Source organism: Canis lupus, chromosome 37, assembly GCF_003254725.2.
Source record: "Canis lupus dingo isolate Sandy chromosome 37, ASM325472v2, whole genome shotgun sequence".
Taxonomy (NCBI): Eukaryota; Metazoa; Chordata; class Mammalia; order Carnivora; family Canidae; genus Canis; species Canis lupus.
The window spans coordinates 23,350,831-23,375,308 of record NC_064279.1 but is presented as its reverse complement, the minus strand read 5'-3'; the positions used below and the strand labels follow the sequence as shown (position 1 = coordinate 23,375,308).

Below are 24,478 nucleotides of genomic sequence, written 5' to 3'. Positions count from 1 at the left end.
TTCTTCTTGGGTATTTTAAGGTTTTTGTTCTGGGGATGCCTGGGTGGCTCAGGGGTTGAGTGTCTGCCTTTGGCTCAGGGCGTGATCCCGGGGTCCTGGGATCGAGTCCTGCCTCGGGCTCCCTGCAGAGCCCTCCTGCTGTCTGCCTCTCTCTCTGTCTTTCGTGAATAAATAAATAAAATCTTTAAAAATAAATAAATAAAATAAAATTACTTGGGTGGCTTGCAGAATATTTGTACTGGACGGTGCTGATCTAGTTAATACGATACCCAGTGGTTTAATTTCAAAATGTGGCAAAACTGTGGGAGTTAATGAGTCACCACTCCTTTTATTGCCAGTGCACCTTTCAGGTTTATTTTTTTTTTAAGATTTTATTTATTTATTCATGAGAGACACACAGAGAGAGAGAGAGAGAGAGAGAGAGAGAGAGGCAGAGACACAGGCAGAGGGAGAAGCAGGCTCCATGCAGGGAGCCCGATGTGGGACTTGATCCAGGGTCCCCAGGATCACACCCTGGGCTAAAGGCAGGTGCTAAACCGCTGAGCCACCCGGGGATCCCCATCTTTCAGGTTTATAAGAGTCCTTTCACACCCATAATCTCTACTGATACCTACACCCAGGCAAATGTCCTTCCTATTACTTCGAAACAACCTTCAAGACAATGGAAAAGTATATCATTTGACTAAGTAAAACCCCCCAAATTTTCTTTTTTTAAAGAATTTCATTTATTTATTTGAGAGCATGAGAGAGAGCACGAGTAGGGGACAGGCAGAGGGAGAAGTTGAGAAGCAGACTCCCCGCTGAGCAGGGAGCCCGAAGTGGGGCTCCACCCCAGGACCCAGAGATCATGACCTGAGCCAAAGGCCGACGCCTAACTGACTGAGCCACCCCAGTGCCCCCAACCCCCAATTTTTCCACAGCAAGGAAGGAAAATAGTAATACAAGGGTAAGCAACCTGCCGGGGAAAGTGTTTGGTACAAATAATAGCAAGGGGTTAACAGAGAAAGAAAAATCACACTTGCGAACGAGAGACATCAAGAGAGAACTCAGAAGAAGATTAGGGAATAATATTAGCTTTTCAAGAATTCTCAGTAAAACAGTGAATTTCGTGTTGCTGCTGCTATCTAGCCAAATTATCTCTGAGAAATAACAACCAACGAGAATGCCCCAGGCTGGGCAAGGTGTGAGCAAAGGGGGGCTCCTCCATTACCATTGAGAGTTCTAGAATAGGCGTTGTTTAATTTTTTTCACAAATAGTGAAAACGATTGGGCGGTGTGTTTCAAATATAAAATGGGTAAAATACCTAATCCAAGAATTCTAGCTACAAGAATTTATCGTAAAGAAATAATCTCAAATACAAAAAACCGTGAATGCGAAGAATGTTCATTGAAACACAAACTGGAAATGCAAAAGGGTGAAAAGACCTTCACACCTTCACATCAGTGTGAAGTCAGAGTATTTATTTATTATAATATATGCATTTTTGAGACAGTTGCATACAAAATCTATATACTGTATATGTGAGTACAGTATAAATTACATGTGTGTACGTAGTGTGTGTGTCTGTGTGCGTAGACAATGTCTCAAAAATAAGAGAAGAAAAATGCAATAAAATAGTACACTAATATTTATCTCAGGGTAGAATTATGTATAGATGATTTTTTTTCTCCTGTACTTTCCAAATTCTCCACCGTGGTTATGTACTTCTTTTATAGTCAGAACAGAAACTTTATTTTTTTTAAAGATTTTATTTATTTATCCATGAGAGACACAAAGAGAGAGAGGCAGAGACACAGGCAGAGGGAGAAGCAGGCTCCCCGCAGGGAGCCCGATGCAAGACTCGATCCCAGGACCCCGGATCGTGACCTGAGCCTGAGCCGAAGGCAGATGCTCAACCCCTGAGCCAGCCAGGCGTCCCCACCCAAGTAATTTTAAAGTTTCTACCAGCCACGTGAAAAAGGTAAAAATAAGTAGGTGAAATTGAATTTCATAATATATTTTGTTGAATACATTCAGCATATTATTTCAACATATAGCCACTGTAAATAAATGGTTTTTTGTTTTGTTTTGTTTTTTTAGGGTTTTATTTATTAGTCTGACAGAAAGCACAAGCAGGGGGAGTGGCAGGCAGAGGGAGAGGGAGAAGCAGGCCCCTTCCCTGAGCAGGGAGCTCAGCTCAGGGCTCCATCCATCCCTGAGATCATGACCCGAGCTGAAGACACTTAACCCACTGAGCACCCAGGCTCCCTGCTGGAACTGCTCTTAGTGAGCTATTTCACATTCTTTCCCCCCCCCCCTTTGGTATGACGTCTCCAAAATCCCATGTGTATTTTTACACTTAGCATGCTTCTCGATTTAGGCTAGCCCGTCTCCGCGTGCTTACTGGCCGCGTGTGGCTGCTGGCTGCTGAAGGGTAGCTGGATCTTTGTTCTCTTCTAGTCTCTGGATCCAGACAACCCATCCTTGAATCCACTTGGCTCAGTACTTGGGAGCAACAGCCTTCCTTGCAGGTTCATGCTTAAGGTCATTGGACGAATGGGTTATTTCTACCTTGCCAGAAATTTAAGTCCCCCTTTCCTCTCCGTGAACAGGCATGTAGTCTTATTATCCTTTGCTATTGGTGACAGCATCTAATTGTCCTTCCCTGCAGTGACCTGAGCAGCAGAACTTTGAGCCGGTTCCAGTTAGTTGATTAGAAATAACAACGTCACATGCAAACTCCAAGCCCCAGTTCTTCCCACTGGCCACGTTAGCCGACTCAAGTCCTGAGTCTGGCCCTTCTCCTAACTCTGAAGCAGGAAGTGGGCTGGAACCCCCCAGATTAAACAGAACTGACGTGAAACCTCATTGCTCAGGAGCCCCCGTTCGCTCCATGGCTTTGGCTGGCAGACTTTGGCAGCAGGAGCTGTGAGCTATCCTGTGGCTTAATCTGGTTAAAACCAGATAAAGAATTAGGTCAGGGGCCTCTGGCTGCAAAGCAGTCTGTTTCCAGAAGTCCGGCAGAGCCTTGAAATGAAAATAAACAAGGAGAGGCTGGAAAGGCAGTGGCTTTTGGCATTTATGTCTGGCTTGTTCTAGGTCCACGTTCTGGCTGTAGTTCTAGGTCAAAACACACGAGCACTGCAAAGGGCACTGGGACTGTGTTGGCAGCCAGGGTAAGGAGGTGCCTCCCCAGGGCCCTGGCGCCCCAAGCAGTAACGCCACGATGGTGTCAGGGGTGTGAGACCCCGAGTGGTACGTAGACTCAGACTGCTCAAACTGCCAGACCTTAAAAAGTTTCGCTTTGCTGTCTTTTAAGTGTCAGGGCATCTGGGGTGGGGCCTTGGGGCCTGGTGGTCAGCCCAGCAGGCTGGTCCTAGACCTGGGGCTACCATGAACCCCACCAGGCCCAGCTTTCCTTGGAATTTGGAAGATTTCCAAATTTCCTTGGAAATGGATAATTCTGGAAGGTCTATAGGGAGGAGACCCTGATGGAGATTTGTACCCGGAGGTTAGCTCTTCTATCACTAAAGAAGTGGGTCTGATCAAACTTGGAAAAAGAGAACAGCATGGGGGTCTGACCTACCCATCCGAAAAGGCTCATTTCCATCGACCTGAACCACCAACAGATAGACCTTTCTTGGACTGAGTGCTCCAGACTGATGAGGTGTCCAGGCCAAAGTGGTAAAGCCAACCCTTGAGGGGAACAGCTGGAGGGCCCTCCAGGCCCTGGAGCCCCCAAGGACCTAAGTGCCAGGCCCTGGGCCCTCCTCGGCCACCACGCCTCACTACCCCCTCCTCCAAGGGCCGCCACGTCTGTTGTTTATCCTTTATGACGCCGAGCTTCTCTGCTCTGTCCCTGTCATTTGATCCTGTGCCATTTGGGCCAAGGTGGAAGCCGAGGGCTAACGAGTGGCCTGACTGTCTAGGAACAGTGAAATCCAATCCTGTCTTTCCCACTTACACACCATATCTGGCAGATGGAGACAATCGGCTTTTATAGTCCTGAAAGAGGATGCCCCCCCTGGGTAGGGGGCCTCGACACAGTTCAGAGCCAGCTGTGTTTAAAGGAAGCAGCTCCTCTGCATAATGGACCCCCCTTCCCAGCCAGCTGTCCCCAGCCTGGCCCTGCGCTGGGATCTGGCCGCCCTGTGTCTCCTCCCGCAGCCAGGCAGTGAGGACTGTGTCGCCGAGGGGTAGCTGGAGAACGGAGGACGGGACCTGTCTGTGTTCAGGACCCGAGTGGCTGTGCCAGAAGCCACTTTGGCACGTTACGTTCCATTTGTCTCTTTGTGTCCCAGTTTCCACACTGGCGACAGGGAAGGACTATATAGTGGGCTACATCTGAGCCTAATTGGGTGGCAGCTTGGGATTCCAGGGCTATGGATTCGGACAGACTTGAGTTAAATTTTCGGTTCTCCTCCTAATCGCTGTGAGATCTCAGCTGGGTTATTTAAACTGTCAGAGTCTCAGGACACCTGGGTGGCTCAGCGGTTTAGTGCTGCCTTCGGCCCAGGGTGTGATCCTGGGCACCCGGGATCGAGTCCCACATCGGGCTCCCTGCAGGGAGCCTGCTTCTCCCTCTGCCTGTGTCTCTGCTCTCTCTGCCTCGCTCATGAAAAAATTAATAAAATCTTTTAAAAAAAAGGCACAAGGTTCAAGGTGGGCTGGGGAATAGACAGGTGGTCCCGTGTAGCAGGTGCACACAGACGTGGGGGGGATGTGATCGAATGAGACTGGAGAGTCAGCAAGGGGAGCCTGCTTGGGATGGCAGCTTTATTCAGTAAGCGGGCACCACCCAAGTGGCCGAGCAGAGAAATGACCCCACCTCCCCTTTAGGAGGACAGCTGGTTGGGAGACGTTAGCTTCTAGAAGCAGAGGGACCAGGTTTGCAGCTGTTCAGGCCAGGTACGGCTGGGGGGAGGGCAGTGGTGTGGGGGAGGATGGATCAGCAGGAGCAGATGCCTGGTGTGGATGGAGGGGGAGCAGGGAACCAAGCTGGGGGCGCAGGAGGGCAGGCTGTGGCTCGAGGGAGGCTGGCAGGGAGTCTCGTTGGTTCTGTAGAGTGTGACCCCGGGCAGCAGCCGGAGGGGCCGGAGCGGCCGGTGGAGACCCGCCACTGAGGCTTGGGGTCAGGGTGGGGTCGGGGTGAAGGAGATGGGGAGTGAGCCACAGAGCACCAGTGGGCACTGGAGCTGACGCCCAGGGCGGATGGAGGGGAGGAGGCCAGAGCTGAGGCCCGGGTGGATGGAGGGGAGGAGGCCGGAGCTGAGGCCCAGGTGGATGGAGGGGAGGAGGCCGGAGCTGAGGCCCAGGTGGATGGAGGGGAGGAGGCCGGAGCTGAGGCCCAGGTGGATGGAGGGGAGGAGGCCGGAGCTGAGGCCCAGGTGGATGGAGGGGAGGAGGCCGGAGCTGAGGCCCGGGCGGAGGGAGGGGAGAAGGCCCAAGGCAGAGCCTGGGTGCAGGGCTGCAAGGGGAAGGGGCGCAGGAAGAGGAGGGGGCTGCCAAGGAGAGGGCAGGCCAAGGGAGGTCAGCCGCAGGATGCTCCCACCGGAGCTGCTGGATCTTTCCAGGGGAGCCCCCGCCTCCACCAGCCTCCCTGCCTCCCTTTCCCGCGGGCGAGGAGGGGCGGCCAGCAGCTCATGGGCACAGCTCAGTGCTTGCCTCCCGCGGTGGCAGGTCCCAAGGGGGCCGGAGGTGGGGGTGGGGGGAGCTGGCACGGAGGGGACCAGGGGCGACGACAGAAGGAGCTGACTCCTTCCCGAGGCTCCTCCCGGCCGCAAGGGGCCTGTGAGCTGATTCCGTGGCCGCCGCTGGGGCAGGTGCTCGCCTGTCGAGGGGCTCGGGGCCGACGGTCATCCGGCCACCTGGCGGGGTGCTGCGCCGGGGGGGGGACAGGAGGGAGGGGACAGGGGTTGAGGCCCCGACTGCAGCTCTGGGAGGGGACACAGAACTGAGGTCCCCAAAGGAAGGGGCTGGAGCGCCCCATCCCACAGAGCCGACCCTTGAGAAGGGTGTCGTTGGGTTTGGCAGCAGTCTGGGGGGGCCCGGCCATACTATTCTCCAGAACAGTTCTCTCCCAAGACTTCAGTTGTGTTTTCTTGGTCCCTCCTTGGGCATAGCTGCCGTGGCTTAGGGTTGGGTTCCTGTCTCATCAGCTGTTCTTTTGTGCACTTGCTTTCCTCCCGTCCCACCTCCCCACCCACCTGCTCCCTTCCTGTTCTAGAAGGCCCTGCAGCCACACTGTTGGGATGTGAGGTCCCCGGGCTCACTCACGAGTGCGGGTCCCTCATTCCTGAGATGGTATAACAATTTCCATCTCCCAGAGTAACGCCTGTTACACAATCAGCTGCGTAAATACACGTGAAGAGCTTAGAGAGGTGCTTGGGAAGAAGTAAGTGCTCCATATAAATATTTTCCCTACTTATTTATCTATCTCTACTTTTTTTGTACATGCCTTGAGATCCTTTTGGATTTTTGTCCAGTGATATAGGAAAAATATATTATGTTGAAAGAACAGTTCTAGAAATGTCAAATTATATACAGTTGACCTATGAACCACAGGGGTTTGAGCTGCACGGGTCTACTTACACAATAATTTTTTTTTTTTTTTGATAAATACAGTACAGCACTGTAAATGCATTGGCCCTATTTTCTTTTCCTTATTATTTTAATAATATTTTCCCCCTCTAGCTTACTTTATTATGAGAATGCGGTATGTAATACACATAACATGCAAAAATGCGTTGTTAATTGACTGTTCATGATGATGGTAAGGCTTCCGGTCAACAGGAGGCTATTAGTAATTCAGTTTTGAGGGAATCAAAAGTTATGCACGGATTTTTGACTGCCCTGGAGGTTGGCACCCCCTCCCCCAACCTGAGCTGTTCAGGGATCAACGGTGGTCTGCTTCCTGTAGAAATTATCCCTGAGACGTGCAGTGCTGAAGGGCTCGTTATCTTACCAAGACCTCATTCTGAAAACAAAGGTCCTTCTTACATTGATCGACCTTCCTTCTTGAGGCTTCTACCTATCAGTCTTACTCTTGGATTTTGAGTGTATATAGGGAAGAGGCAGGAAAAGGAATCCTTCTTCCATAGAGCAACTGTTTAAGCTTGAAGGACACTATCACGCACTCCCAGAGCCCTCTGGTCTGCAGATCTATCAGCCAGGCCACCACGACGTGGCTTCCAGGCGCCTCATGTTGTCGGGGTCGCTCTTCTCCTGGCTGTACCACTCATTGACCAGATGCCTCTTTAGGCAGCTCCTCAGTTGCTCTGTGCAGAGTGTGGGGATTATCGTGATTAATGCAGTATGATATACATTAGTTTGGGGGGCTCTATTTCATGTCTTTAGGGCTCCACGTGCTATTTATTTTGGCGAGCCCACACTTGTGCTTGGCACAAAGCAAGTACCTGATAAATGCAGACTGAATGCTCCATTTGGGGTGGATTTGGAACTTTTAGTTGCTTCAGACGCTACACCTGTCTTTGATGTGAACTGCTGCGTAAGTGGTCCCTGTATCAGGGGTGCTTTGGTTGTGTCCACTGTGTCAACCTAACAGTAGGAAAAATCTCCATTTATTCCTAATAAATTTCAATTTATAGATCTTATTTATTTATTCATGAGAGACACAGAGGGAGAGAGAGGCAGAGCCACAGGCAGAGGGAGAAGCAGGCTCCTGATGCGGGACTTAATCCTAGGACCCTGGGATCCTAGGACCCTGAGCCAAAGGCAGACGCTCAACCACTGAGCCACCCAGGTGCCCCCAATGTATAGATTCTATTTCATAGGCTTTGTTTGTTACATATTTTCTGATCTTGGTCCTCTCATGCCATGTATTGGCCACCTCTCCTGCCTCTGTGTGGCCTTTGATTTCACGAAGTCACTGAGACTGAGCCTCCTCACGCGGTGCTGAAAACCTTTCTCCAGACTGTCAGCAACAGTTCTGAGTCCCTCAGTAGTTGCCAAACTACTGTCGTCGGCATTAACCATCTCACATTTCCCTGTGAGAAGCAAACGTGAGAGGATCTGTTAGCAGATATCCCCCCACGTATTACAGATCTTTATCTAACTTCTCTGATATTTCCCACCACATAGGAAATGAAAGAAAACTAGAGGTGCAGTCAGTATGATTTCTGCATCCTTTAGAGAACCTCTCTTCATCATAAGTAGAAAATCGCATGAGATGATATAAACTGGCAAACACTGAAAGAAAGAGATAGCGGTTAACAATGTTCAGAGGGTTCACTTTACCAAGAAGCTGTCATTTTCAAGTAAAAGTGTTGGGGTGCCATTCCGCAACGTAGATGTTTCACTTTCATACAATGCAGTGTTGTTATAGCCAACGTGTCAGTCTTGAGTTGAAGTGGAAATTCCCGAAGGGAAATCTATGGTGCCTGACACATGTGAGTCCTTAATAATTTTTAACGACGATGCTAGAAAGAATGATGGGAAAGCAAAAGGTCTCAAGACATTTAAGTTTTAAGGCACATTTAGGAAAATATTTTAAGTTTTTTAGGGGGCCGTTTTCTATGAAACAAATGCCTATACATTTTAAAATGATTTTTAAGAAAGGTTTTATTTATTTATTTGAGAGAGAGAGTGAGCATGAGCAGGGGGAGGGACAGAGGGAGAGAAAGAAAGAGGGAGAAGGAGAAGCAGGCTCGTGGAGCTCAGTCCCAGGACCCCAACATCATGACCTGAGCTGAAGTCAGACACTTAACTGACTGAGCCACCCAGGCGCCCCTTTAAAGACTTTATTTTTAAGTAATCTCTACACCTAATGTGGGACTCAGACATATAACCCCGAGATCAAGAGTTGCACGATCTACCAACTGAGCCAGCCAGGCACCCCCAATATACATTTTTATTATAATTTTGTATCTGTTTACATCAGATGGTAAAAAAAAAAAGTCAAGTTAAAGAAGGATCTGGAACCTTATATTCTGATGCAGAATAATTGCTAAGATATATTAAGTGTAAAGTACAGGATATAGTATGCCACCACTTATGGGGAAAAAATGAAAGGGTGCAGGAGAAATTGATAGCATTCATTATTTGTAGAAAGGACACTGATCGCTGGGGGACAGGGCTTTTATTATTTTGGATTGTGGGTCACATGAATATATTACCTAACTTAAAGAAGCAAACAATAAATATGCAACAAAAAGGGAAGCTGTGTTGAGGTAGCAACAGTAACTAGTCATTCTTTTCTGTTTCCTTTTTTAAATTAAGGATATGTGGACTCTGGAATTAGATTTGAATTCTGGCTTGACTGCTACTGGCAGTTGAGCACGAGGGAAGTGACATAACTCATGCAAGATTTAGGAAAGACTCTTCATGCAGACCAAATATAATGACCATTTCTTAAAGTTCAGTTTGTGATTATCTGATCTTGGGTTATGGAATGAAGACGATGAAGCAGATTTAAGCCTGGGTATGAGCATCTTCTTCTGAAGATGGATTTTGACCATCCAAGAAAGACAAAAAACAAAACTATTGTAATGCTTGGGTTTCAGATGGTGAATAGGTTTTGACTCAAAGTTATTATGAACAACCAGAAAGATTCAACATGTGTTTGTAAGTAAGGGAGTTGAGTGGTTGAGTCAATGGTAGTTAGACTCCTGTCCCTCAGATCTTTGAAAGAAATTACCCAATGAGCTATAAGCCACATCCTCTCCCCTGTTGTAAGAATAGTCTTGCCCAAATTAGAAGTTCTGCTCAGAGGGACAGAACTCGGGGCGGGGGGGCACCCAGAAAGCAATCCCTGGACATAGCAGAGGACTGCTTGTATATCTGTGTCATTGCCTGAATCACTTCAGGGACAGAAAGATTGAGCCATTAACACTGCAGTCTCTGTAAGCCATAACCTCACCCGGCTAAAAAGGTCTATATACTGAACATTGTCCCCCAGGAACAAGAGGTAGGAAAAAAGGAGACCAATATTTTGTGTGGCAATTATAGTTTCCTTTTCGTTTATGTACTCAGTGAGCGCACTCTGTGACATGAATCCTTCAGATGGGCAAGGACCAGAGAAAGAACTCCCTCCAGGTGTCTAAACCCAAATGGAGTGGTCTTGGATGACAGAGAGTTCCAGACGTAGGAATGACTTCTGATGAGATAGGATCCCGAGGCCCACGAGTCCTCAGGCTCCATCTCTCTGTGATTCTTTCATCTTTGTTCTCCTCCGAGAGTTGACTTCTCCCTTAGGGTGACTCTTCTCAGGGTGGCCAAAGCGATGGGAGCAGTTCTAGGTTTTGTACCCTCGCACCACGTTGTTCACGGGGGCCGGAGAACATCTCTCCTGGTCGCTCTTGAAAGCCTCGCGGATTTAGCTGCGTCTCCTTTGCTGAGCTGGGTTATGTGCCCATCCCTGCCCCACTAGGCGGAGGCTGACTGACTTAAGCTACTGGATTTCAAACCTGGCACCCCTTCAGAGGATTCTGACTTCAGCAGTCTGGGGGATGGATCTCGTGCATCCTATTTTAAAATGCTCCCCAGATGATTCCAATATACAACCAAAGTGGATATAGTACTGGCTTAAGTCGATCAGCGCCCCCTTTCAGAGCTGGGACTGTCGCTGTTCTCCAAAGGAAGGTCTGAGCGAACAAGGCAGATTGGTAGAAGTGGAAAACAGATGCTGGGGAAGCAACCATCAAGTATGTGTTGGTGGCAGGCATATTACTTGCCTACATATTTGCTGCCCCAGCGACCGGATCACACCTTTCTTCCTTGCTTCCAGAGCCCAGCTTTGGTTTGGAGCAGCACGGTGCCAGCCCCAGTGGATAGATCGCGATTGGTCCAAATACTACTGGCAATCTGTGTCCCCACTTTTTCTGCCTCCCTGGCAACGAGAGACACAGAGACAGAGAGGGAGAGAGGGAGAGAAGGAGAAGAACTCAGTTATTCTTTGTCTATCGCAGGCGGTACAAAGAGAGTTTAAAGCTAACCCATGAGAAATTGGGAATGTAAGCCTGATACCTGGAGCTACAGAAGTAGCTCCCAGAGGAGGAGATGGAGAAGAGGAGGAGGTGGAAGGAGGAGGACAAGAAAGGGGGAGAGGGAGGGAAGGAGGAGCAAGAAATGTCCCAGAGTACTGCTGAGGAATAAGGCAAGAACAAGACGAAGGGGAAGCAAATTTTCGCATTCATTTCAGACCCTTCTGTTCTCTTTGGGTTCTTACTAATATGTGATTATATTATTTTCGCAACTAAAAATAAGTTGATTGCTTTTGAAGTTGTTCCTAAGAGTTTAGGATGACTTAACATAGATGTGGGCTCCTGTTAGAGTGCGTTTCTCTAAATATAAACATCACCTTTTTTAGCAAGATACGTGAAGTACATTCTAACTGCCCCATTCATGCACAAGCTCACGGTAATACAGGCCTTGGTTCTGTCTATCTTCTTGTCACCACCACTTCATTCTCTGGCTCGAATCTGCTGGGCCAACGACCAGAGAGGGGAAGCACCTCAAAATCCACTATATGCACCTTCAGTTACTCATTTTCAGTCACGTGTGTTTTACTTGGACTTGGCTCCCAAGTATCTTATGTAGTCAATTCTGCACTCTTTCTCCTCCTCCTCCCCCTCCTCCTTCTTTTTTAAAGAGAGACAATGAGAGTGAGTGGGAGGGGAGGGGAGGCCCAGAGGGAGAGGGAGAAAGAGAATCCTCAAGCAGACTCTCTGATGAACGTGGAGCCCGATGTGGGACTCCCTCTCACAACCCTGAGATCATGACCTGAGCCAAAGTCAAGAAATGGACCCTTAACTGAGCCACCCAGGTGCCCCCTGCACTATTTCTTTTAGTACAATTTTGCTAATTGACTTATTGTTAAAGTTTCAGGCCATCCTATCACAATGAACACAATGTACTATATCAGGTTCTAGCAAAAGACAAACAAAAGATTATTTTAGAAAATAAGACGTCAACTTTTGATGTCTACTGGGTTTGAATTTGAACTCACTTGTGAAGAATATTTAATTGGTCTTTGTTTTGTTTTCAATTAATTTATTTTAGGGAGAGCAGATGGGGAGAGGGAGAGAGAGAACCCCAAGTAGATTCTGGGCAGAGCACAGAGCCCGACACAGAAGGCCTGATCCCAGAACCGCAAGATCAGGACCTGAGTGGAAACCAAGAGCCTGGCACTCAGGCGACTGCCCCACCTGGGTGCCCCTGGTCTTTGTTATTTTAAAACTATTTGCTTAAAAACAAATTGTGATGATTTAAAAATTGTAGAAGAACAGCGCAAGACTTGATTTTCTCTAGTTTCAGGGAATAGGTGAGTTAGTTTGTTTAGTTGTGGGTAAGATTTTGTACATCACCATTTCTCATTTGTTGCATGTAGATTCTGTTTTTTGGGGTCATATGTTAAATTTAAATTCCCCTCATCATTTATTTTATCAAAAGCCAATTCTCAGTTAAAACCCTACCCAGAACTTTAAATTTTGCACAAAACTTCCAGATACTTTCATATGTGATTATCCATGACCATTCTGTCCAAAGAAGACAGTAATAATACGGATATACGAAATGCTTGGTTTCATTCCATTAATCTTAACAAGCACCATGAGCAAGCCAGTCAATGCATCATATGTGGATTCATCCTTAGCAGATTTTTCTATGTCATAGTGTCACTTCTCCATCAAACACTTTTATCAGAGTAACAGATACTGAAACAGAATGAATTTGTATGATATGCGGTGTTGGAATTTAAGAATAGCGAAATAGCTGATAGATGGACAGCAAGAAGAGAAAAGTTAAAAAAAAAAAAAAAGTCTGAAGCTTGGTCGATCCAGTGATGCTGGGTCTCTGAAAAGATAGAATTTGGCTACATTGAGTTGAGGAAACATATTCTGGGGCATCAGGGTAAGAAGCCCGGGAAAGCTTCTCAGAGACCTTATTAAATCACAAGTTAATGAAGCCACCTAGTGGTTTGTCACGTAATTTGAGATTGTGTGAAGACAGGAGGCAACCCATCTGCGGGTTGATTGTGGGAGCCTCTCTAATCAAGGGTTTCTAGAAGCCTGATCACTCTCCATTTAAGGAGGGTCCGTTTCATTGAGAACCCGTGGAACGCTGCTCTGTATAACATCTTCTTTTTATCAAAAAGGGACTGAAGCAACTCACATGAAAAGACAGTGAGAGAGCACAAACCAGAGAGAGAAAAGGCATGAATAAAGACACAAAAAAGCAGCCTGAAATTTTGGTCGTTCAAAAATGCTTACAAAGTCCTATGAATGTTCCGTGAAAGGACTCTGTAATTGCACTTAGTGGAAACCGATCAGTCATAAAATTCATAATGTCCGGAATGGTGAAGCAGTTTTTGGGAAACGTAAAACCATCCCTGATGAGAGCAGAGTAATTTTTCTTCTGGATGTCCTCACAAATAGCGTCATATATGTGCCCTCAGTCCTCATAATAGAAATCATCCCAAGCCTTGGAGGATTATTTCCTAATTGTGTCTACACTGACTTGGAGGGAAATGTGCATCAAAGTCCACTTTTAGGGCTTGCCTTAATACACTGGATCCTCAGAATAAGCCTTTGAGGTAAGCAGTACTGGTATCTCTGTACTGCACACGGGGCTGTGAGACATTTATGAACTTGCCCAGGGGCAGCTGTTAATAATACGGAGCTGGGACCCAAACCCGGGCAGTATGGCTCCAGCACCCTTGTTTTTTTTTCCAAGATGCTATACACTGAATGGCCAGTTTGGTACAGCAAGGCCCATCCAACAAGAACGACAACACTTTTTTTTTTTTTTTTTGGAATTTTATTTATTTATTCATGAGAGAGGCAGAGACACAGACAGAGGGAGAAGCAACCCCCCTGTGGGGAGCCCGATGCAGGACTCGATCCCAGGACCCCAGGATCACACCCTGAGCCGAAGGCAGACGCTCAACCACTGAGCCACCCAGGCATCCCAAGAACAACAATACTTGAAGTCCTCCCCCAACCTGCACACTCTGTAGGTGATTATGTATATCATGTACTTTAACAGGATACCTAAGATGAGGTCAGGGTTGGATAGTTCCAAGATGACTCAGTTAACTTTTCTTTCAGGCCACAGGCTTCATCCCTGACCGCAGTCACCACACACTCGCGCTCACACATGTACACACACACTTTTGGTCCTCTCCCCCACCCACCCCCCCAAGAAGACCAGGGAAGAGTACTGAAATTCCCCACTTATTGGCTCCTAGGAAAATGGCTGAAATCCTATGCCCTTTTGATGGCATATCCTTAGGTACAAGATCTAAAATGCAGTTATAACGAAACACCCTTTATTTCGTTGGCTTTTCTTTTTCCAAGTGATCTCTATAAATATTTGCGAATGGTTGCTAATCTGATGTCTCAGTCGTGAGAGTTGATTAGCAGTGAGCAAGGCCAGCATCAACTGGAACTATAGGGAAATAGTGTCGTCACTGAAACATGTGCAGTTAGAGGAGACAAGACCTACCTGAGTCTTAAGTTGAGCATTAAGAATGATGTTCTTTTAAGCTGTGCATTAAAATAGTTGTGTGGTTAATGCTTTTGCTGAAAGGAGAAGGTATCCTCTATAAAATGACTGTTCTGTATAGAGAAGGCTCCTTAGCAATAAATGTCCCTGCCATTTAAAAGAAACACTTAGCTTAATGACGATTCTAATGCTCCCGGAAGATTCAAGGTCTGTTTGGGGACCAACATGATGGCCTACTGCCCATAAGATTGAAATTTTCAGAATGATAGCTTTTTAATAGTCTGCAGAATGCTTGAAAGATTCGCCCTCTCATGGAACATAAGTGAAAGAGCGCGATGCTGAGATATGGTGAAGAAAACGTTGGCTGGGAATCAAGAAACGTGGGATTCCCAGGTCTACTTTACTCTAATAAAGGAGGAAATAAATTCGTTGTGTGTGCCATTTTTCTCATGAACTTTGGAGTCAGAACTGGATTCAAATACCAATTCTGGTGCCAATTAGCTGAATGGTGTCGGATTCCCCAGTTAACCTCTTTGGGCCTCGGTTTCTTAATGTGTAAAATGGCTTTGGTCTTACATGGATTTTATTAGGTGCTTACTGTGTGCAAGTACTGTGCTTTTATATATCTTTTTTTTTTTTTTGCTTTTATATACCTTTAATCTTTATTTTTTGAAGATTTTTATTTATTCATGAGAGACACAGAGAGAGAGAGAGGCAGAGACCTAGGCCGTGGGAGGAGATGCAGGCTTCCTGCAGGGAGCCCGATGTGGGCCTCTATCCCAGGACTCCGAAATCATGTTGAGAGCCAAAGGCAGATGCCCAACCGCGGAGCCACCAGGTGCCCCTACACTTTAATCTTCATAACAATCTTAAACGACGTCACCCTTGTGGTTATCCTCACTTTATAGGTACGATCACTGCAACTGAAAGACCAGGCAATGGCAAGAGTTTACTTAGCATCATTTATACCGTGTGACACATCACTTCCTACAAGCAGATGACCTGGAAATGGTAGCCGACGGATTCCTACTGACTCCCTTCTCACCCGTGCCCTTCTCTCCCTTTAGAAAGGTTTTGAAGACTAGCGAAGAGGAGGCCCACATGCTTCAGTAGCTTACGTTTGGAAATTAGATAGCAGTGTAGGCCAAGGGGTAAATATAAAACTGGATTTGTATTTTCCTACAGGAGTGGCAAAAGCTCAACTATGATATCTACACCCTGCGACAGATTCGAAGGGAAGTGAGAAATAGATGGAAACGCATTTTAGAAGATTTAGGTGAGTCCAACAGCGATTGTGGAAAGGTACAGATAACCAGTGGCGATCATTCCTCTTCCCTTTCTTCCACGTGTTCTGTATAAAAGGCATGTCGGTCACTGATAAGAGCTGCTGGTACTAATTACTGTCCCAGTCCTGTCCTCCTTGCATCCTCAAGCATAAACATCTGATATTTCTGTTACCACCAGCCCATGTCTTGAGGACAGATTTTGCTATGTGTTAGTCCATCTGTCCTCAGTGTGGAGGGTCACAGGGCAGGGGAGCCACGTGGGCACTACCCCTGAATGTTTGGGGTTCGTACGTAGACTGGATTGGAGGAGCATGACTGGCCAGCTGGTGGTTGCTGTATAAGGTGAGGCAGGTGGGAAGAAATACTTTTTGTAAGAGAGACGATGGCAAAACTCAGCATAGATTTCCAGAAGGACTGAAAGGTAGAGAAGCTTCAGGGTTGTTACAAATACCCGTGGCATCAGAGCAAATACTGGGGTTTGGTCTTTCTTATTTCTGCCGGGGTCGTGACACAGTAACCATGGCCCCTCACAGTATAAGATGACCTCATTTTAGTACTTTAAAAAATGAACTTCTCGATTTTGAAGCCCCTCCGTCCTTCTGCCTCGAAAGACAACTGGACATCTTGGCATCACACCATTTCGATTGTGCTGTAGCAAGCTGCTGGCCGCTATTGCTTTCGTTGGGACCCACTGGGTTGGGGATGGACCCCCTGCCCTCTTTACTCACCCACTATTATTGTGACGGAATTGTCTCCCTTTACAATGTGAGTTACTCCAGGCGGATATAAATCTCTGAGTCTTTCGTATTTTGGGGTAATTTTAACTAGATGAGCATATTGCCTGGGGGAAAGGAATCAGGGCTTGGAGAAGCCTGGAGACCAACGCTTTGCTGGTTCCCGACTGCAGAGGCAGGTAGGTGAAGAGTGAGGAGTCGGAGGAGGATTTCAATCCAAAAAGACGGGCAGCAAGCTGTCAGCAGGTAAGGATGTGAGGCTTACCTTGGAGGGAAAAGTTATCGAAGAAAATTAAACAGGGAGAAACCTCAAAAGAGCTTTATTCAAGACCCTGCCAGTTGCACCAATGACCTGGGAAGCAGCCCATGGAATGTTTGTCTGGAGTCCACGTCTGGGTGCCTTCTTCACCTCCCGAATGATGGCCATTTCCTGGGACTGCTTCACACGAGGGGTACATTTTTTTTTTTTTTTTTGTCCCCTGTAGGTTTTCAAAAGGAAGCAGATTCTTTGTTGTCAGTGACAAAACTCAGCACCATCAGTGATTCTAAAAACACAAGGAAAGCTCGGGAGATATTGTTAAAACTGGCCGAAGAAACCAATATTTTTCCAACAAGCTGGGAGCTCTCGGAGAGATACCTCTTTGTCGTGGTAAGTGGGTATATTTTTTTATGTGCCCTAAGTTTGCTTTAAATTTTTTCTTTTCTTTTGTTTTTTAAGATTTTATTTGTTTATTTGAGAGAGAGAGAGCAAGTGAAAGAGAGAGAGAGAGAGCAATAGCAGGGTCAGGGGCAGCGGGAGAAGCAGACTCTCCACAGGCACAGGAAGCCCAATGTGGAGCTCAATCCTGGGACTCCAGGATCATGACTTGAGCCAAAGGCAGAGGCTTAACCGACTGAGCCACTCAGGCACCCCAAATTTTTGCTTTTCTTTTATTCCAAATACTCATCATTCCAGCACCACCAGCACCACCACAGTCTGATCAAGTGGCAGATGAAGCTGGCATCTTATCGCTGATTTCCAGGGGCTGGAAGGATCTGAAGCACCTGCAGGGCTTTAACTATTCAGATTTCTGGATTGCGCTCAGACCTCTTGAGGCTCGGGTTGTGGCTCAAGAATCTGTACTTTTCGGCCACTTCTGCTATGCAAGTCAGCTTTTTGAACGATTTGTCAGTCAAAGAGATGTGAGGAACATTGTTTGTAGGACCGAAGATGAAATGAAGCATTTGAAGGGCCTCTAAGAATGTGGGGTGTTTCTTGGATAATGTAACTAAAGAGTTAAGGGGCATCTCTACATTTGCTGAGAAAAATTTAAGAAGTGTTTTACTTGCTCATGATTATTTCTAGGATGGGTCTTGTTATTAGATTGGTTTTTCCCATGGATGTGGCTTTGTTCCCATCTTGACAGCATCTGTATTTTAAAATCTTTGGCAGGACCGTCTCATTGCTCTTGACGCAGCAGAAGAGTTCTTTAAAATTGCCAGTCGCACTTATCCCAAGAAGCCTGGAATCCCATGCCTGGTAGATGGCCAGAAAGAACTGCACTACCTTCCACTTCCAAGTCCCTAAAGGAGAGTCCAGGGGGCAGAATTGGGATCCCCCCACTGGCACTCAGCAGCCAACCCAAGTTGGACAAATGCATATGGAAGACAGTAAGCAAGTGGAGGCCTAGCTAAGTGAAAAAGGAGTCTAAATCCTATAAAAAAAAAAAAAAGAGGGGTTTGGATATTTGGTCTTCAAGGGGATGTTACTGTAAGAAATACTCGGGTTGCAGTGAAACACCCTGGTGATCTTGTATCAGGGAGCTGGTCAGTGGGATCTTTCCTACTGGGCGATTAGATTTCAAGAACCCACGGTCCCCATTTTGGTTTCGATTATACAATAAGCCTATTGGGAGAATGGGTTGTTGTAGTTAAACAAACAATAAGGTCGACAGAGCTATCACTGAGCCCAAATATGGATTACCGAATTTTAAATGATTGTTCTAGGACGTAGGCTAATCCCAAAATAATACCAGGCATCCTGCGACCTTTCTTCGATCTAGAAAATCCTTCAGAACCTTGCAGGTGTCAGAGGCATCATCTCGAGTATAAGTCATGAGTATTCAGAGGTTCAGATGTCGCAGATAATAGAAATATCTAGCAGTGCTCCACAGAAGGGAGTTCCAGATAGATCGACGGCAGACGGAACTCCCTGCAGCTACATGTTAAAAGCTCTGTCTTCAGTGGTGGGACAGGCTCTCAAATTCTCCACATTATCAATACCTGGTTACCTCATTTTTGCGTATCGTCCATTTTTTGGTATGTTATCTGGGAGAGCATCTCCAAACTGCAATGTTGGACCTCCACTTCCTTCTCTTCTCCTTAATCTGCTTCTGGCCCATCAGCCAAGAGTTGCACCTGCCCAGCGACCTGCAGCGCAGACTTGCAGCTCTGCGTGTGCGGGCAGCGTTGTGCAGAGAAGGTCATTACTGGACTCTCTTCCATTTGGAAGAGGATTTTCAAGACGGAGCAATGCTGCCAATACAGTTCGCTTCTAGCCACAGACGGGGAAGTCCAGCCTCAGAAGTTAACTTGCCACTTGAGCAAGGAGCTTGCCAGGAAGTAAATCATGGTTCGTATCATTGAAAAGACTTCCAGGGCCTGGCAGGTGTGTAGGTAGATTTCTGAGAACACCGGCAATATTTTTACTTCTACAGACTCTGCTCTTCTCTCTTCAGGTAAAAAGTAACTTGTGTTTAGTTTGTCCAGGGGACTGTGACTTGAAAATTGCTGGCTAGCTCTTTTGGTAGTGTACACAATGTTTGAAATATTTGTTAGGGGAGAAGTGTGTTCTCCATGTATTAATGCATTGCAGACCAATTTAACTGACCTTTTTCAGGAAAATTCTTTCTATAGTAAGGAAGCTGAAAGTTTTATTTTTTATATTTAATGCTTAACCTCCCTCTCATATTGTTAAAAATTAGCCTGCAGGTAATTCCCCTCACTTCTGTGGGCTCTTGGGAGATACCCGTACGAAGAGTGAAACAAGTAAACAAAAACAAAAACAGGCAAAAAATAAACAACAGATCTTTGAAAATCGTACTGTTTTCATTTCATTTTATTTCTGTCCTTGGAATTTGTGTTTTCTCTTTCTGCCTTTTTTGTTGAGATTGTTTGCATCTATGGGGAATCAATTGTAAACATTGTCTTTCTTTTTGGTGATGAATGAATAAGGATAAGAATGTCTCTATGATTATAAGCAACATGGAATTATCCAGGAATTTTTCCTTGCAAGGAATTAGAAGGTTTCTGTATTTACTTTTCAGTTGGATGTGTGTTATATTTCCAAGAAATAAGGAGCAGATCATTCTTTCCATAATCCCTTCAAAGAGTAAAGAAGCTGATAGACAAGTGGGTTTAAAGACCTCTCCCTTGTCCTAAAGCCAGTCAAGGGGCAGATCTGTGCTCAAGTCCAGGGGAAACCACTGTACAAAGATGACTCCAGGGATCACTCCAGAACTCAGAGACTTACCAGAACCCAGATCCGCAGATGTGCAGATGGCTAGAGGGTTTTCCCACTTTCTAAATGTCTCCGTGTTGCCCACTGTAGTACTTCTCAAAGGCTCTTCTGTGTATGCAGGGTGATTTCAGATGGTAGAGACGAATGGAAATTTCCATATTAAGAGTTATTTTAGTTTAATGTGCACTGAGGGGGAAAGCCTTGTAATTTGCAGACAAATACCTGATTTCCTGTTTCATGGATATTATTGCAGTAAACAATAAAGTATTTATATTTTCTTAAAGGGGACACCCGGGAAGGCGCAGTGGAAATGCTGACCAAGGTGATAAGGAATGCACCTTGAGGGAGCAGTCACATCCCTGAGAAACTCTGTGGTAGGCCTGTGGTCCAGATGCTGATCCAGAAGTGGGCTCAGTAATAATACTGGGGATGGAAGAAGAGGGGCCCAGGGGCAGTGCTTCACTGCCAGAAGCAAAGTGGGCACAAATATCCTAATGAGTGGCCAGGTTTGAGGGTAGCTGCAGGGAGAGTTGGAGATGGTTAGTAGAACGCAGCATCCCTAGATGCAGAGTAGATGGGTAGCTGATAAGAATATTGCTCAAGCTATACCATCAAAGGATCTCAAGGTTGGATGACCAGGAGATAGGTAGGGCACAGCCCCCCTAACAGAAAGTTGTGCTCTCTTGCCAAGTTTCCAGACCTTAGCTATTTTCCAGACCCCAAAACTGCTGACTAAAGGGAAGTCTAGATTCCCAAGTGGAGGTCTTTGCAACACCACTCACTGCAAGTACATATGGCAAAGACTCCCCTAGTTCTTCCTCAAAAGGACCTATAGTTATTTATCTGGATAACTGTATACTGGGGGAAGGAGTGTACAAAAACACTCTGAGGATGTAGGACACAACATCCAAGTTGACACTGATGCTCAAGGACAAGAGTGTCATGATAGTGTGCTTTTTAGAATGGAGGCATATCATATTCCTGGAGTCCTATCCCAGGTCTAACTCGCAATAGGTCCATTGAGTCCATGGATCCATCCAAAGGTCATGTCCCACTTCCAGAATAAATTATGGGGCTGAATATACTGGGGACTTGGGAGGACCACTATTCACTTCTTGACCTGTAGATTATTCTAGTGAGAGAGCTTAATGGAAAGCTCTGAAACTGCTCCATCCCCTGGCCTTGATAGTAAACCAAAACCAATATCGCATCCCAGGGAAATGGCAGAGATTAATGTTACCCTTAAAGACCTAAAGCTTACAGGAGCGTTGGTCTTGACCACAGTTCCGTTTAATTCACCACGCTGGCCCCCATGAAAACCAAATGGATACCGGAGAATGCAAGTGGTTTATTGAAAACTCAACCAAGAGGTAGCCTTACTTGCAGATGCTGAGCTGGGTGCAGAATCTCTGTGAGAACAAATTAGCTCTGACTCAGCTACGTGGAATGTGGCCATTCATCTGGCAAATACGTTCTTTCCATACTCATCAGATTAGCAGACCAGAAATGTTTACATTCACTTGGGTTGGGCATTTATAGACTTACTCCAGAACTAGACTCTCCCATCCTCTCTACTAGAGTCCAAAGGGACAGGTACCATGCGGTCATTTTGCAGAGTATCACATTGGTCATCTGTATCAATGGCATTAGATCGGAGGAGTGCGAAGTGGCAAATGCATGGAGGCCTGGGAAAAAGACATGCACTTCAGAGGATGGGAGATAAATCCTGCAAACTCTCAGGGACCTATCACTTCAGTGACATTTTTAGGGGTCCAGTGGTCAAGGGCATTGCTGGAACATCTTTCCAAAGGACAGATGACATTATTTCACCTTTCACCTCCCGCTCCTAAGAAAGCAGCAGAATGCTTGGTCGGCCTCTTTATGTTCTCACCTGGAAATACTGCTGCACCCCATAGAGCTGGATGACATGAAAATCTTAGACCCCTGAGGGAGGCCTAGGGCAGGAAACGGCTCCAAAGCAGGTCCTCCAGGCTACGACCCTGCAGACACTTTGGTTTTAAGTCCTGGGGATAAGAAAAGATGCTGCATGGAATTTATGGAAAAACTCAATAGGAGAAGAACAACACAGACCTCTAGGGTTCTGGGGGCAAGGCCATGCCATTTGTAGGTGAGAATTACACATCATCTGAAAAAACTGCTCATCAGGAGCTGGGTTTTTATCAGACCCACCCACTCATAAGTAATCCAATTTTTCCTTATTATTTTTAAAAAATCAACTTAAGTTTTAGAATAGTGTTAGATTTCCAGAGAAGTTGCAAAGATTGTACAGACGTGCTAAATGCCTCACACCCAGTTTCTCCTACTATGAACATCTTACCTTACTATGGGTACGTTTGTTGCATCTAATGAGCCAAGGTCAATGCATTCTCATGACGAACTAAAGTCCATAGTTTATTCAGGTATTAGTTTTTGCCTAATGTCTTTCTCTGTTCCAGGATCCCATCCAGGACATCGTGTTGCATTTAGTCTCCATGTGTCCCTAGGTTCCTTTTGCCTTCAATAGCTTCTCAGACTTTCCTTCCTTTTGATGACCTTGACAGTTCTTTTTTTTTTTTTTAAGTTTTATTTATTTTTTTCATAAGAGACATAGAGAGAGAGGCAGAGACATAGGCAAAGGGAGAAGCAGGCTCTTTGAGGGGAGCCCAATGTGGGACTCGATCCCAGGACTCTGGGATCACAACCTGAGGCAAAGGCAGACGCTTAACCACTGAGCCACCCAGGTGCCCCAATGACCTTGACAGTTGTGAGGAGTACTGTTTAGGAATCTAGAGGAGAGAGATGATGGTAAGCGTGAGCGTGGCCCTGAGGCCAGCTGCAGCAGTGGGGATGTAAGTTAGCCTTCTTCACTTCTAAGGAATAGAAACGTAGCAGGTTCGTGGAGGAGCCTTTCCCAGAATTGGCCATCCAGAGCCAGCAGATCTGAGCATTGCAGGGGTGGACTGTAGCAGGTGATGTGGGGTGGCTCAGGCCACCCTCCTGGGGCTGAAAGATTCCCTCATCTGCTGGTGGTCTTGGTGTCTGAGCTTTCAGATGAGTTTCTCTCTGGGAATTGCCCTCAACTGATGAGAGCTGCCTCTCCCGTGGTCCCCAGCCTGTCCGGGAACATCCTGTATCTATTGATGAGTTAGTGCAAGTGTTAGTTAAATAGAGAAAAGAAAAGCCCCCTAAAACAGATGTTTTAAACATGAAGCAGGTGTTGATGTTTATTTATACCTGGCTGCTGCATGGATTGACAGGGTCAATCTATCTGGTCCTAACTTAAGTGTTAGTGTAAAGGGTTATCCCAGCTCCAGAACCCCCATTAGATTGGCTGAGGCCTTTGTTGTGACCCCATTTCAATGACATTTCCTCCCATCCTGACTTCCTTCTCACTTCATAGGTGTTTGCTGATAACTTCGTGCACGGCAATCGGCAATCTCCATTTCTAAACCTTTCCCCCAGGGGAACTTGATTGTGACACTGTCTGAGCCAATAACACAATACCCGAGCCTGTATTTGTATATGACACCTACATGGTGATTTTTTTGTTAGTAAATTGAACCAGAGCATTTATTTTCTAAATACACATTATTTAATTGCAAATAATTTCAAAATGTATTTATCTTTGAAATTAAGACATTTAAAAAATTTTTTAATGTTGTGTGGCTATCATTATCTGTGAATGCATTTACCATAAGTGGTTAAATGATTTTTAAAGATGATCATTAAAATGACTTTTTTATTTTTTATTTTTTTTTTAGCTAAGGCATTACAGCTAAGTTTCACTGGGGTTATCAGTTTAAAATCAGTAACTTCTGGAAGAGGCCTGCATTGACAGCTGCAGAAATGAGTTTATCTGATCACTCTTCAGTGATCACAGAGGCGTCATGGCACAGCCCTGGCTTCTTTTCCTTGGGAGTAATGCGTTAGTTCATTTCCACTGATAACTTTCTATTACTAACATCACAAGACGTATGTTTAAATTTGATTAAGTTGCATAGAAAGGAGTATTCTCAATTTCCACATCACTACCATGTACAGAGTTAAAATGGCCAGCCACTTGGAACTTTCTGTTTACACTCTTTCAAGAAGTGTAACTATTTGCTTCCAGAAGTATTATTCCATGTTCTGCTTTGACACACTACAAAAGGGTACATCCGATCTCTATTTCCAAATCCCTTGCTATTTGGGCTTTTTTTTTTTTTTAAGATTTTATTTATGTTTTTATGAGACAGAGAGAGAGAGAGGCTGAGACACAGGCAGAGGGAGAAGCAGGTTCCATGCAGGGAGCCTGACATGGGACTCGATTCTGGGACTCCAGGACCATGCCCTGTGCCCAAGGCAGGCGCTTAACTGCTGAGCCACCCGGGCATCCCCTTATATGGGCTTAAGAGAGTAGGTTGTGGAAAACTGAGTCAGGGATCCAAGTCTTAGCTTGAGTGTCATCCTTCAATCATTAAGTATAGAAATGGGGTTAATTTGATTTCCTACTCATCTACATTTTAAGTATTTAGTGAGA

General features: G+C 45.9%; 1 protein-coding gene across 1 annotated transcript in view; it reads left to right on the top strand.

Annotated features, from left to right (window-relative positions):
- MREG (melanoregulin) overlaps nucleotides 1–19,538 on the top strand; it is a 61,651-nt gene extending 42,113 nt beyond the window's left edge. Inside the window, exons 3-5 of the mRNA XM_025441907.3 lie at nucleotides 15,626–15,716; nucleotides 16,946–17,109; nucleotides 17,893–19,538. Of these exons, the coding sequence (XP_025297692.1) occupies nucleotides 15,626–15,716; nucleotides 16,946–17,109; nucleotides 17,893–18,027 (390 nt within the window). The 3' untranslated portion in view covers nucleotides 18,028–19,538. The remainder of the gene's footprint in view (nucleotides 1–15,625; nucleotides 15,717–16,945; nucleotides 17,110–17,892) is intronic.
- The last annotated feature ends 4,940 nt before the right edge of the window (nucleotides 19,539–24,478 follow it).